This window comes from Aptenodytes forsteri, unplaced genomic scaffold (genome assembly GCF_000699145.1).
Source record: "Aptenodytes forsteri isolate BGI_AS27 unplaced genomic scaffold, ASM69914v1 Scaffold17, whole genome shotgun sequence".
Lineage (NCBI taxonomy): Eukaryota > Metazoa > Chordata > Aves > Sphenisciformes > Spheniscidae > Aptenodytes > Aptenodytes forsteri.
This window is the reverse complement of record NW_008795027.1, coordinates 1,257,931-1,272,230: the sequence shown is the minus strand read 5'-3', so window position 1 is coordinate 1,272,230 and position 14,300 is coordinate 1,257,931. Positions and strand designations below refer to the sequence as shown.

The window sequence follows — 14,300 nt, the reverse complement described above, 5'->3', positions numbered from 1 at the left end:
CTAGATCCATGACAGATGACAAGCCCTCTTGGAAATACATTTGGGAGGCAAAGAGGTGAGAGCGTTTTAATCCTGTTACTACCAGAAGTGCTATTCCAGGAAAATCAGCTCAAATTCTGCTCACAGCCTGCCAGAGGGAGCAGCTGAATGAGAGGTGGTCAAGAGAGGAGAATCCTACAGAGGTCAGTCACAAGCTGTCAATTATTACTAGGACTAGTCCAGTGCCAATTCCAGTCCACAGAAAAGTTTCCCATGTTTTTTGATGGATCTGGTGATTCAGGACACAGGGTCATGTGAAAAAGCTAAATTAATTTCCTCTTCCCTTACTGAGGTACACACTGAGGGGCAGAGACAATCCCTAATAGTTTGTATTGATTGCTGGGAAAACATTTAATTTTTCTCCCACCAACCAATTAATTCAACACTTCTCCCTGTACAGATTTACTAAGCCAATATTCCTCTAAAAATTGTATTAATATGTGGAATATTCCATTTTCATTAGAAAAGCCATATCCCTCTTCTTCCCTGCACCCTCCACTGCCCCAGTGGGGGGTGTTATACATGAGCCTGAGTTCTGCAGGGCCATCGTCCTTATCTGAACTTCAGTTGTGATGACTCAAAGGAGCATCAGAAAGTTGTGTCCTGAAACACCCCAACGTATCTCTTGCAAGACAAGGGGGGCCAGCTGCTCCATCCTGTGATCCTTCTGCAGCAGCTACAAGGGGTAAGTTACTGTTACCTGTGGAAAAAGATGTGCAGGCAGCTGCTAGTTCACATTCCATTTTCAAGCTATATCAAGCCAGCTTCACATTAGCTTATTGACATAGCCAGTTTTTTAAGGGAATGATCTTGCTTTCACCCCCACCAGTCATGCTCAACTCCAAAATAACCCAGTATCTAAGTCTCTACTGCCTTGCATTCTTGGGCATGGCTGCTCGCCACCATATATAAATATATTTTAAAAAGCCTAGAACAAGATACAAGTCACCCATTTCCAAGAGAAGCAAGAAGAGAGAAGATAGAGAGCTACTGCAAGGAGAGCTCAAAAGAACTAAGGCCCGTAACAAGCTTCATCACCTTTTACTCAGAGGGCCCATTCCCCTAAACTACCCTTCTGTAATCTGAAAAGCATTCAAGCAGCATATGCTATTTATAACTGTATACAAACACCTCCAGCCACAGCAGCCTGCTACTCCTGTCTCTGGAAAAGGAGAAAAGCTGAAGATCAATCACCTAAAACTGATGTTAGCCGGGCAGCTGGGAAGACCCTTAACTGCAGCTAAGAGCTCTGAGATGAAACAGAAAGGCTACTTCAAGCCTGTGCCATGCATAAGGATGAGGACCATCACAAAGGTTAAACACCCCAAGGCAGGAGGGGTGGCAAGTGGGTAAGAAGGGCCTCTTCAGACCTGCATCTTCAGCAGCAGGTCTTTTGCACCAAGGGCACCATGATGCTCACCTGTTGACATTAGACCAGACTGATATCCATTTGCCAGTCAGCAAAAGGACAGCTGACTGATAAGGTATTTCAAATGGAAAAAAAAACCCAAGACACAAACAAAAATAGGAGCAGAGCAGGCTGAAGAGGGAGAAGGGCATTCTGGACATTCCACCCAGCAGCTCCTACGACTGCAGTTCACCCATGACACTGCAGCTCCCTCTGGAAGAACTCCATGTCAGCACAAAGATCACCCTCTGCGCCAGGGAAATTCCTACTCCCTAGCTAGTGCAGCAGTAAGCAGGATGCAAGCTTAAAGGAAAGGCTCTCCAACAAGGATGGAGAACAGAGGATGGCAGACAGCAGATGGATGTAGGGACAGCATCTCCTGTCCCTGCTGGTAGGAGGCACGCACAAAGAGATCACACCCCAGACTGCAGATGCCGTACCTTGCCTGGACTAATGGAGCAGGCAGGGAACTGTGCAGATCCCTGCTAAACCTGCTTCTCATTCAGAACCAGTAAGAATTCAAATGGACCCCTTCCTACACATGCGAGGCACCACTCCTCTCTCCTCAGTCCCATTACCCGAAATGAAGCCAGGTAGCAGAAGGAAGCGCAGGTGCTTTTGACATTCCTCCAGCACCTGGAGGGCTCAATGCCTTGTTAGTTTAGGATGGCATGACCTAGCTATTTTGACTGCAACATTTTCAGGACAGGAGCCAGCTCCTGTGTACCATTAACTAGGGACCTCATTCTGGAGCTGCTTAAGTTCTGCTTAGCTATGTGTTGGAGTGATGTTTGTGTGATGTTCAGCACAGATGATCCCTGCAAGAGTCCCCAGCTACGATATTCACACTTCGCTTTCAACTCAGATAGTTGCCAAGCGTCACTGGAGTTCTCATGTTTCCCATTGGTAGATCCCAGTCCAGACTTGAATTTAGGAATAGGATGAGTCAGAAGGAATTTACTAGCATGATCTCCCTCAAGGTTAATTTAGCTTGATTGCCTGTCCCTTGCTATTTCAGCTGTTCCTGTACCTCATCCATAGAAGATCTAAAAGCCAGTCTCTAATGATGACCATGGGTTTCGGGAGAGCTGTCCTGTCTTCTTCCTGGGCACAAATCCCCAAGCTGCTCCAGCTCAGCACACACAGCTCCTGCACCTGCCCCTTCTCTGAATACTGAGAGTAAGCAATGCGCATGCTTTTGCTGCCTGGCCTCTCCCAGGTGATGATACAGTCCTAATTATAACACAGTCCTGTCACCAGCCCAAAAACATGAAGTTATAAACAAGAGGCACTGAAAAAAAAGTTTGCAAGCTGACATCTAGAAAATAATGAACAGAACTTTATTGGATGTTTCCTCACAGGTAGCTCAGACTGCCAGAAAGTGCCCATTCGTTCACCCCAAGGAGCAGTGCATAGCAACACGCTGGTAATCCAAGGACAACCCCAATTCTTGTGGGCAGGGACCTCAGTTTGTGAAAGATCCCACTGCTTGGCTGGACTTCTGTTCCTCTTCCCACACTCACGCTGAAGCAACCTGGTTTCCACTCATTGTCCTAAGAGAGCAAGAACCAGACAGACCTTCAGCTGAGCTAAGCTGAACAAAGGCCAACTTGTGCTGAATGGGAACCTGACCCATGATGTTCTCTGACTGCCTATCAGCGAGGCCGGATGGATGTCAAAGGGGGGGGCCCAAAGACAAATTCATGCGCGCGGGAAATAAAGTGAGAGCAATGTCTTATGATCTGCCCTTATAACACATTTTCAAGTGATAGGTGTACCCCACAGCTGGTAACAGCTCTTTAGTTTCAGTGTGAAATCCTAGACAGATCCTAGACAGATGCCTAAAAGCACTGGGTGTGGAAAGGATATATAACTTCTGGCAAGTGAGGGATAGATAACTCCCACTCTTTAACACAAAGAAAAAAATGCCCATTTTAAAATATTTTAGGCTGGGGGATGGCAGCTAGCAGTGGAGCCTCTAAAGGCACCAATTCTTTTCATGTCTGTACACATCTTCCTGTAAGCCAGTAATATTGAGAAACGCCACATACCAAAACAAGCTGTTCTTCTGGGACTTCCCTAATTTTCGTTGTTCTGAGGTATATTTATTTTATTTATATTTATTTTGAGGTTTTCATTCAATCCTTCTCTCCTACTATTTTGCCATCAGATAAGAAAGAGTTCAGCTGACTTGGCTCCAGATAAGAGATACAGGAAGGAAGCCTTTTTTTTTTTTTGGTGATACACAGGTAGCAAACACAACTCCCCCCACAACACACACCCACTCAGTCTGCAGACAGCCCTACTGCTTGACCGGCTTGTTCCCTGTGGCAGGCAACCCTTCCCATCAGGGGCTCTGTGCAGGGATTTAACCCAAGCTCAACAAGCAAATGATTTTGCAAAGGAGATTTCTTAGAAAGCCTGGCCACCTGCTGTAAATAATGGTCTTTCTCCCCCCTTTCTCTTCCCACACTTCAAGAGTGAAGGGCACTGATACATACCCTATCGGAGTAACTCCTAGGGATCCCTATCAGACCATGGTAAGCAACACCTATTCTGACCTTACAGGTGGGGCAGTGGAAACACCAAGAGGAAGAGACAGCTTTTCAAGTAGGGCCAGCTCTCAAGCCACAGGCAGATGCTGCAGGAAGGGCTCAGCCCACAACACTTTCCGGCTCAGATTCTCAGTACTCAGCATTGCAAAGTCTAGACACAAACAGTGCCAAGATGCAGCCTGCGGCAGGAGGGCTAAGTAAATCCAGATCACCTGCAACTGCTTCAGAGCCAGAAGCCTCCCTCTTATTAACATGATTGTCCCCAAGATGTTTACTCTTCTATTTCAAGCAAAATTGGGGAAAAAAGCAAAAAGCTGTTGGTCACTTTATCTATTCAAATAACACCAAACCAAAAGGAGCCATTTTCCCCCTTTGAGCCTTGAGATGGTTACTTTGTGTGCTCTGGATACCATTTAATAGATGAACCAGAACTATTGCCACATCCTGAATGTGGAGAGCATGAGAAGATCTGCTTTTAAGTTGCCTCAGTTTTTTTCCTCTCGCACAGAGCAGCTCACCAGGCAGCCCACAGTGACTGTTGCCTGCCTGTCCACCCACTGGTACCTACAGGGTGGGTCCCTCATGCAAGCCAAAGTGCAGATGCGCAATTCATACCTCATCTCACCTTAAGGCAGGTTGCTCTGGTTTGTACAGAAACAAAAAGGCTTTGGGAGAAAGGGCACAAGAGCTGCCAGGCTTGATTAAGTCTCTAAGCTAAACCTTTGCACTGGACTTAATGTAGTGTTGGCATACCAAAGCCTCACCAGGAGACTGATGTTCTGCAAGCTGAGGCCCACTTTGTTTCTGTGGCAAGGACTAGCGCATTTACTCTTGCAACACAAATCAGAAAACAGCACAGCTGCTACTGCAAAACAACCAATAGGAAGGCCAAGAGGCAGCTCAGTTCAGGCAGGCAGCCAGCAGCATTCTCTGTCACAACCACAACAGCAATCCCCACTAGCCTAATCTTTCTCCACTGTAATTCCCTAATACGAGGCTTAATGCTGCATTTCTGTTCATTGCGTTAGAGAGAAATTAAATGGTATAACAGCACATGAAAAGGAAAAGTTGCTCAGGACCGCAGGCAAGCTGTACTGAAAACCATGCCCTGTCCTCATCTATCCATCAATCCCTGCCAATGCTACAGTGCAACTCAAATTGCATGGGGTGACAAGAAAAGGGGATTCACAGAGTAAGAGAAGGTGCAGCTCAGATCCCTACTGCTTGCTCTGAGCCAGAGTAATGCTGGGTTTTGGGTCACTTTTTTAAAAGCAAGTACTTAGCAAGAAAAAGCTAGCGGAGGGGAGAAACAAACCAAAAAACATGCTGTAATAATGCAAAATTGCCTTCTTCCTCTGCCCTGCATAGAGGCAAAAGTGGAATCTAATTGAACTCTTGCTTTATTCATCCGAGTGAAAACCACTAACACAAAGCCTCCAGTGGTTGTTATTCTGAAAAGAACTAGTGCAGAAGGATCAAGTCTTACTCACACACGCAATGTTACACACACGCCCTCCATACTCATTTCTCAGGGTCGGTTTGCAGGATGGCACCACACACCTAGAGAAAGAGCACACTGTTTCCACTTCACAGTGAAGGTATCGCTAGAGGTAAGATGCTTTGGAAGAAGAGAGACCAGTGCTACAGGACAGTAGATACCTTTGCCAGGCACCTGCACCACAGATTGATGAAGACAAAGTGGAGTGAGCAGTCACCATTTCTGTTTCCAGACCCTGAAGAAACAGCTGCCATGCCAGCATCACTTCAGCTTTATCACACACTAGCCATTACCCTCAGCTGGCTCACCAACACCAAAGCAAGGCCCACACACAGCTTTTGGTGGCTCTCAGTCTAACACCTGCCAAATGCTCTCCTGCATGCTTGCAGACAGCTATTGTTTTGTGTTCACCAGAGATGTTATCAGAGATATGGCTATCTCTGTCATGCAGAAAAGGGCAGCCTGTCTTCCTCCTCCCTTGTCCTTTCTCACTGCACACTCCCATGGGCTGCTAGAGCACTGTCTCGCCCTGGCACGGAATGAAAGGAATAGCTCTGCAGTTCTCCACTGGCCCTCAGCCTGCATCATGCCCAGCTCCCTCAAGCTCGCACAGCTAGCCAACTGCTCCAATCCATGCCAAGCACTTCCCGTGCACCTGCGAGCACATTGCTTGCTGTGTCTGCTTTGCCCTTCCATCTCATAAAGGCATGTTAAGTGTCACCTTACACCCCTGAACTTTTCCCCACTAGTCATGGCATGAGCAGAGCCTGCTACCAGCAAGGAAGCAAGAACGAGCAGCTTTGTTCCAAAGCAGTCCTCAGAAGAGGCACGGGCATTTTGTTCTAGAAGGAATCTCATTTTGATGATGAAGCTTATTTGGGAAGCATCTTCAGTCAGACCACAAGGCAGGCTGCATTCCTTGGGAGCCATGACACAAGAATATCTGGAGACTGACATTACCTTTCTTCCATGGACATCAGCAGCAGTCCCCCAACCACAACTCCCAGGCATCAAGATGATTCAGGTTCTGAAAGCAGCCACATGAGCAGGACAGGAGCTGCTCACAGAGGGTTGCACAGACCCCTGCAAGGGAAGAGCCTCTGCTCGACCCTTCCTGCGAGGCTGAGCAGTGCACAATCAAGGAGAGCAGCAAGACAGATGTAGCAATGTTCACCTGAAGCTCACACACACAGAATGAACTCTTCTGTGTGCAGAAGTATGGCTAGTAGTTAAATGGTTAATTTGTTCCTAAAGAAGTTAGGCATCAAGATGATTCAGGTTCTGAAAGCAGCCACATGAGCAGGACAGGAGCTGCTCACAGAGGGTTGCACAGACCCCTGCAAGGGAAGAGCCTCTGCTCGACCCTTCCTGCGAGGCTGAGCAGTGCACAATCAAGGAGAGCAGCAAGACAGATGTAGCAATGTTCACCTGAAGCTCACACACACAGAATGAACTCTTCTGTGTGCAGAAGTATGGCTAGTAGTTAAATGGTTAATTTGTTCCCATAAAGAAGTTTTACCAATCTCACTACGTAAAAACACTGGGCGAGATAAACCAATGTAACTCCCCCTGTGCTGACAGTCCACTCTGAAACAGGGGGCTCTAACTTTCTCCATGCATGACATAACTATGGCAGCCTGAATCCACACCCTACCTCTGGAATACATTGGAATAACTTTCTTGCCAGGCCCAGCCCTTAATCAGCAGCGTTCAATGAAGCCGGCAAGAGCAGCTCTTGTAATTAACATATGTAAAGGGCTCCCCGATTCATTTAGACCCTCAGCTGCCACCTCCTCTACCTCAGGATGCTAAACTAGATAATCCACAGGAGTGGCTCAGAGCCACTGCCAAAGCCTCCAACGATGAAATGGTACTCAATCCTTTAAATCCTAACGCAAAAGGCTTCCAAAAATCAGTATCCATCCAAACAAACTGCAGTGTATGAAGAGGAAGAGAAAGGTTCATTCTCAGAAGAAATCTTCCAGGCATAGCATAGCCAAAAGCCTAGGAAACAGCTGCAGAAGACACTGCATTAAGCTTGCTGATTCCAGATGACTTGTCAGACTGAAGCCATCAATGTAGATTTGGACTTTACCTGTACCAGAAGGCACCACAGTTTCAGGTCTGGGCAAGTACCAAAGGGCGGCACAAAGCCCTGGGTTCTACTAAAACTACCAGCTTCCACACCTGACATATGCCAAGCACCAAGAACAAAGTGCACACCACCCGCCCAGACTCGTCACCGCTGGGATCGCATGGAGCTTGGCTTGTTCTGAGCCTTTCAGATGGGGAGAGTTCCTTTCTCCAGGAACACTGAGGGCAGCTCTCCCAGACACACTGTACCGCAGACCAGCGCAACCCCAGGGACAGGATCAGACCTGTCACAAGCAGCTATTGTATCACAAATGCCCAACTCTCTCCTCCCTTCTTCCCACCTTTGTAGCTACAACAGGCAGAGCTACAACAATCTCCAGCACCTTTTCTACACTCCCAGGCCCACCAATTCCCTGCCTTCTATGTGCTCCTTGGAAGGGATTTTTTACTGTGCCAGACCCTATCAATTCCAGGACACATTCTGCCTTTTCCAAGGACACAGGCTTATTTAGGGCCTTCTACATGGAGTCATTTCCTCTACCCCTCCTTTTCACCAGCTCTTGCTCTCTCTGGTGCCTTATACCTCCTTGACAAGGAAGACAGCCCAAGGCAAATACACATACATGGGCTCCCTCAACTCCCAGATTCTTGAAGGCACATCCTGACTTTCACCTCAAGTCCCAGGAACACTTAGCAGAAAGAAAGAGGCCAAGTATTAGAGCTGGGCAACGGAAGTGCAAAAGTGCAGAGGATTCAATGGGAAAGGGGTGGCCAGTTTGGAATCCAGCTAACAGCAGGGTTTGCCTCATGGAGAGCAAGGTGGACAGGAGTCACCTGCTCACACTGCTCCTTTGAGTAGGAGATCTCTGAGCTTTTGCAAAGGCCCTGGAATTAGGAAGCTTGTCCATTCCCAGCTCCGAATAAGTAATGCTGACCAAATCACCATTTCTCCAGCCCTTACATGGTCCTCTTCAAGTACAGTACAAAGCAAGCACAACAGGGTTGAAAATCCTCTCCAGCCAGGCTGGTGAACATTTCAACCCTGCTTCATGGAGGGCACAGAGGGAAACATGGAGAAGCCCAGAGAGAGCAGGGGGCTAGCTCAGAGTATAGTCACTCCCAAGCCCACCGTGCTGGAAGGCAGCACAGTCCTCTGACAGGCAGGAAACAAACACCATCAGCTACTGGACATGCAGGCAGAGCTGCTGTAACCACTACAGCAGGAAGAGTTTGGAACTGGAAGACAGAGAAAGGAATCTGAGGCAGGTTTTTGATTTATCAGGACTAAACTTAACTTTCAAACATAATCAATAACCAGACATAGGACCCTGAAGAACACATGACAGCTTCTCATATTTTATAGGAAGGACTTGCAGGTCCTTTGAAGAGTTTTGGGAGATAAGAGGCAGAAAGAAGTGGAACAGCCTGGACATGCTACAAGTTCAAGAGAGATGCTGAAATCATGGGTCAGAAGAATGACCACTTGTGCTGTTGCCACTGACACTGCACAGCTGCAGCTGACAGAGCAAGGCTTGGCACCAAGCTGCTCTGCACACCTATGGTCTACGTGGGGCAACAAAAGAATAAACACATGCATTGCTATGACTGTTTTTCGCTAAAAGTGGCTGCTTGGCTTCCCTAGCACTCATCCAATGAGATGCCTGCAAGAGCACCTTTCCTCATGGGAACTTCCTTATTAGAACCAGGCAGACAGCAGGAACAAGTTTCTTCCCTCCCAGCAAAAGGTATTGCAGGGTGCTCCGGCTGCTTGGCTGCCAGCATACTCGGCTGGACACCCGAGTCTGCAGCCCTGTGACTGCTGATGGCACTGATCCAGCCACAGCAGCTTCTCCACCAAGCCAGTGAACATTTCCAACTATGTCAGCACAGAACATCCCCCCACCTCCCCCTGTTTTCCACCAGAGAAAGAAGCAACAGCTTTACTGCTTCCAGGGAGCACCAGGAGATCGCCCATGAATTACATCCACGTCTCCATATATGTATATAGGGGCACCTCTCCTTCCTTTGACTGGGCTGGGGCTGCTGAGTTCAACTCAGCAGTTTTCCCCAGCTAGGGCCTTTGCAGGAGATACAAATTACAATCTCCTGTGCAGGGAGGGACCCGAGTTTTGAGAGGCCACAGATGCTATGAAGCTTTCCTTCGCGTACCTGAGGAGATCTATAGATCTCTTCACACAGCCACACAAGACAGCATCACATATACTTCCCCTAGGATAAGCTTCACACTTTGGCCAGCATCAACTGGCATTGCTCTGAGGACTCCATAGAAACTAAGGTGATTTATTTCCTTCTCTCAGTCTGGGATTTGGTGTTAGATTCCACACAGAGAAAATAACCTCCCTGACCAGTCCTTAAGCCTTTGCATGCACATAATCAAATTTCAGGAGCACATTATTTACGATGCTGCTATCATTCATTACCTCAATTTCAAAAGTTAAAAGAGGGTTTACTTGTTTGGGTTTTTTTTCCTCCTGCTACCCAATGGAAAAAGTCTCTGCAGTTCAGCAGCATATTTCCTGGTGGTCACATGGTGACAGCTGACAAGCAAACCTGAATGTCTAATAACTGTTACTTCATCTCGAGCCTGAGACAGAGTCCTGGCTAAGATATTAGTTTAAAAAAAAAAATCCTGTAAACAACCCAGGAATTTCTCTGAGCAGTGTTCTTCAATTTAGCAGATATATGGCCTCCTTTCTGTATTCTTAGTACTAGAAGAATCCCCTCAGATTGCTTTATCATCTTCTGCTGACATTGTCATGCTTTAGGAGAACAGCAAACTCCCACAGATGGGGGTCTGATAGCCAGCTTTGCCTCTGACAGCAGAACCCACCTCTTCCCCCCAAAAAAGAAGCAATTCAGCAGTTCCAACCCACCCTCAGATGAGAGCTGTATAGGACAATATTCACATGCTACACAGACAATTGAGATGCTGTTGGTTAACTATGAGTCACAGGCACAGTCTGGGACCTCAGCATCAGCTCAAAAACAGCTTTTCAGCGATTACAGGTTCACATCCCATCATTCATCCAGGCTGCTACGTTTCCAAAGCGGGCACACCAAATCCCATACAGCTCACCAGAGTGAGATGATTCAAGACCCTTAACAAAAATATATCCCCTATTCTTAAATCTTAAAGATTTAAGAATCCAACAGTGGCTGCATTTTAGCATTACTCGTGACTGAAAAAAGGACAGTCTTGTCATGTCACATAAGCCAGTTTTACTCATCCAGGCCCAGTGACTTAAGGATTTATTCAGACAAGTAAGCATCCTCAGAGCTCCAGGCCTAGAGTGTGTGAAAAGCTGCAGGATTTGAGGTACGCATAAGGAGGAGACTGCAAAGCCAGCACAAAAGGACTTCTCAGTTGCTTGGCGTATAAAGGTGCATTTCCTGGTGTGCTGGACTCCAACAGCCCCAAGAGAAGACACAGGCATGACAGAAGGCAATTTCCCAGAAAACCCTCAGGATAAGAAGTGATTCATGCTACAACACTGCAGTATGCACAATCAAGCAACTTGTAAACACGCGAGACTTTGCTGGATGCACCTTGATAGCCACACAGATTATTCTAGTGGGAAAACAGCAATGCTTTTTCATGCCAGTGAACAGAAGAACCTCAAAGCTAGAGAGAGCACTTCAGTTGTGGGACAATACCACTGTTGTAGTCCTGGAGAATAAATCCAAGATCCCTACAACTTAATGGTAAAGTGCTTAAGAAGAGCTAGGTGAGGTCATATCAGACTATAAGTACCTCTTATTTAGAAATAAGGTCCTCTGCCTAGCTTACATGGATGCCCAATGTTGTTTTATCTGGTATTCTCAAATGCGCCTTTGAAGTCCACAGTGAGCTCTCAAGGCTGCAGATCATTCAGTCAGGGCTTTCAGTTCAGTGTTAGCCCATAGTGAAGCCTTACTGCCATATACAAATGACAACAGTGTGGTCTTAATTCAGGGAGAAGGCAGAATCAGCTCAGAGGCAAGCTGAACAGATGCAAAGGACGGAAGGAAAAAGCAGGAAAAGAAACCACTAAGCGGGATCTTACACTCTGAAGTCAAGGAAAGTTTCTGTTCTCTCTGATCAGGGTCTCAATGGATTGGAACCAAAGAAAAGCCCCAAAGGAAGAGGTTTTTTCACTCTTCCCCAGGAAGTATTTATCTTTGCGCAGTAGAGTCTCATTGAGTTCAGAGCCAAGTACAGATGCATGAAGGCACTAACCTTAGCTACACACAGCCAAATAAGCAAGGCTTCTGCAAAATTCCCCTCTGCTTGTCATCCATCAAGAGACACTATATAGCATTCCAATTTGATGGACAGGGCAACAGACAGTTCAGGGCAGCAGTTGCCATAAGCTTCAAAGCCCATGGGCTATTACACCTACTCTCAGACAGAAAACAGCTGCACAGCACACACAGATACTCGGGATCCTACAACAGCCTGTACTAGGATGAACTGGTCTCCTAGTACAGGCTGCAGCTGTACCTTCTGCCCCATCCCGTTCTTCCCTATGATTTCTTTCTAACCCCTGGACCTCAGCCTGGAATCTGCACTGTCAGGAGGGTTTACAACAGGGACAAAGTGCAGCGATACCATGCTCCAACCAAGCACGTCGTTTGCTTTTACTTTCAGAAGTCAGCTCTGTTGCCTTAGAGCTGCTCTCTACCCAAGATACATGCCAGCCACACAGGCAGAGTCAAAAGAAAACTACCCCAGAGAAGTCAAAGACAGAACTTGAACGCCCAAGAAAGGCGTTGAAAGCCTTGACTGGCTTTAAACAGCATGGTTTGTCCTCTTTCAGGAGGGAGGTGAATGCTGCCTAGAAGGTGGCCCCTAACTCAGTCCTCTTTATCATGCCTCCCCTTGTACCTCACAGGGAGTGGGAAAACCTATTCTAATCCTGATTCACAGAAAGCTCTCTACTAGGCTGCGTAACTCCCTGAGGGCAATGCCTAGCACACCGTGGATGCTCTGGGCATATAAATAGCAAGAACAAGGTAGGCATGATAACAGACTTGCTCAGCACCATAATGGCATCTGAGCAAGGCAAAGGATTTGGGCGCTACCGCCAGCCTGCCTCATGTTCGTGCCACACCTCTGAGTAGCACAGGGACCACCCAGTTAGGGAAGTAATGAGGCAGCCACCTCTTCAACAGAAGGAACAGCAAGTAAAGCAACCAAATCCCTGGCAGCTTTCAGCAAATGGATCCCTGCAGGAAAAGGGATTAGAGGAGGCCTTTTCCCTTGTCCACGATAAAAGCTGGCACCATGGCATGACTACAGCCTTTGAGATCCCAGACTGGGGTTTGAACAGCTGCTAAGAGCTTCCCATCAAGCTCCAGAAGCAACGGTTACACTTCATTGGGCATTTCTGTAAACAAAACACTAAGGAGGGTGAAACTTCAAACCTAACTACACAGAAAAAGCTAACTTTTGCTGCATGAAGGCTACATCTCAAAACTCTACCTGTCCCCAAAGAACAGGGAGTGCCGTGGAAAGACACCTGTGATCAAGGTGAGAGGAGTTCAAGCAGTAAACAGCTCTGGTTTCACTTGGCTCTAGGAGAGGGTCATAATTCTCTGAGACTAGATATACCTGATTCTCTCACACCACATTCCCCTTTCAAGTTTAAGATACTTTTCTGTATTTGTTATTCTCAAAATAAAACAAAAGCTTCCAAGTACAGACTCTAGCATGTGTTTGTTGACTTTTCCCATATGTTGACCCATATGCAAAACAGCTGAACTTCAAAACAGCAAAAAAACAGGAGGCACTGCACACCATTCTCTTCTGCTGTTTGCCAGACATGCCCTAGGCAGGGACAGACTACATTGTGTGCCTGCTTCAGAGATAACTTTTTAAGGTTTCTTCTGTAACTTGAAAACAGAGATAATATCTAGCTAAACTGGAGATCTAGCTCTTGCAGAGGGCAAGAAAATTCCCCAGTGCCCTACACCCCCAGGAATAACCCTCTTCCAGAAATACATATGCTAAGAAAGAATAAAAAGAGATTTCCTAGTTACTCGGAGATGCTGTTCAACTCTAATCCATACATGCAACACGCAGCTTGATGCCTCCATCTCCAGCTGCTTTGCCTCTCATTCGCAGCCATTAAGAGCTGGTGCCCACACGGCAAGAGGTCAGCTCCTCTCCTCACCAACAGCCCCACCAGACCTATACTCAAGCAAGCCAAACCCAAGAACCAAGCCCTCACAAGTCGACGTTACTATGGCAGGGGTCAAAACCAGGACCCCTGTGCCGACTTCCTACCATCAGGAGCCTTCTTGCATGTGGCACCGGTCTCCTCTGCAAGCACCCGCTCTGCAGAGCACAGCGGCACCCACCCGCCCCCCATCCCACGGGGGCCAGGCGCCCATTTTGGACGCATGCTTCACCAGCTTACGGGGCTGAGGCGCCTCTGACACCCCCTTGGACCTCAGCCTGAGGCACGCAGCCACCCGCGAGGGACCGGGGCAGGGGGAGGCTGTGTGAATACTGAGGTAAAGGCCTTAAAAACAAAGCGTCGCTCGCATTTAGGAAGAACGAGGAGGAAGGCGGAGCACTATTTCCACCACTACCGACCCCCGATGCTGTGGTAATTAAAAAATTAATAACAGCGAAGGGAAGACTCGAAGGAGCGTCTGGCAGCCGCAGCCGACTGGCCTCGCTGTGACCCCTCAGACCGGCCGC

General features: G+C 47.4%; 1 protein-coding gene across 1 annotated transcript in view; it reads right to left on the bottom strand.

Moving 5' to 3' along the window:
- Positions 1 to 14,300, bottom strand: part of PNPLA2 (patatin like phospholipase domain containing 2) — a 33,853-nt gene that overhangs the window by 17,194 nt on the left and 2,359 nt on the right. The window contains exons 2-3 of the mRNA XM_009276028.2: positions 14,023 to 14,118; positions 4,631 to 4,637 (exon numbers count right to left, since the gene is read on the bottom strand). Of these exons, the coding sequence (XP_009274303.1) occupies positions 4,631 to 4,637; positions 14,023 to 14,118 (103 nt within the window). The remainder of the gene's footprint in view (positions 1 to 4,630; positions 4,638 to 14,022; positions 14,119 to 14,300) is intronic.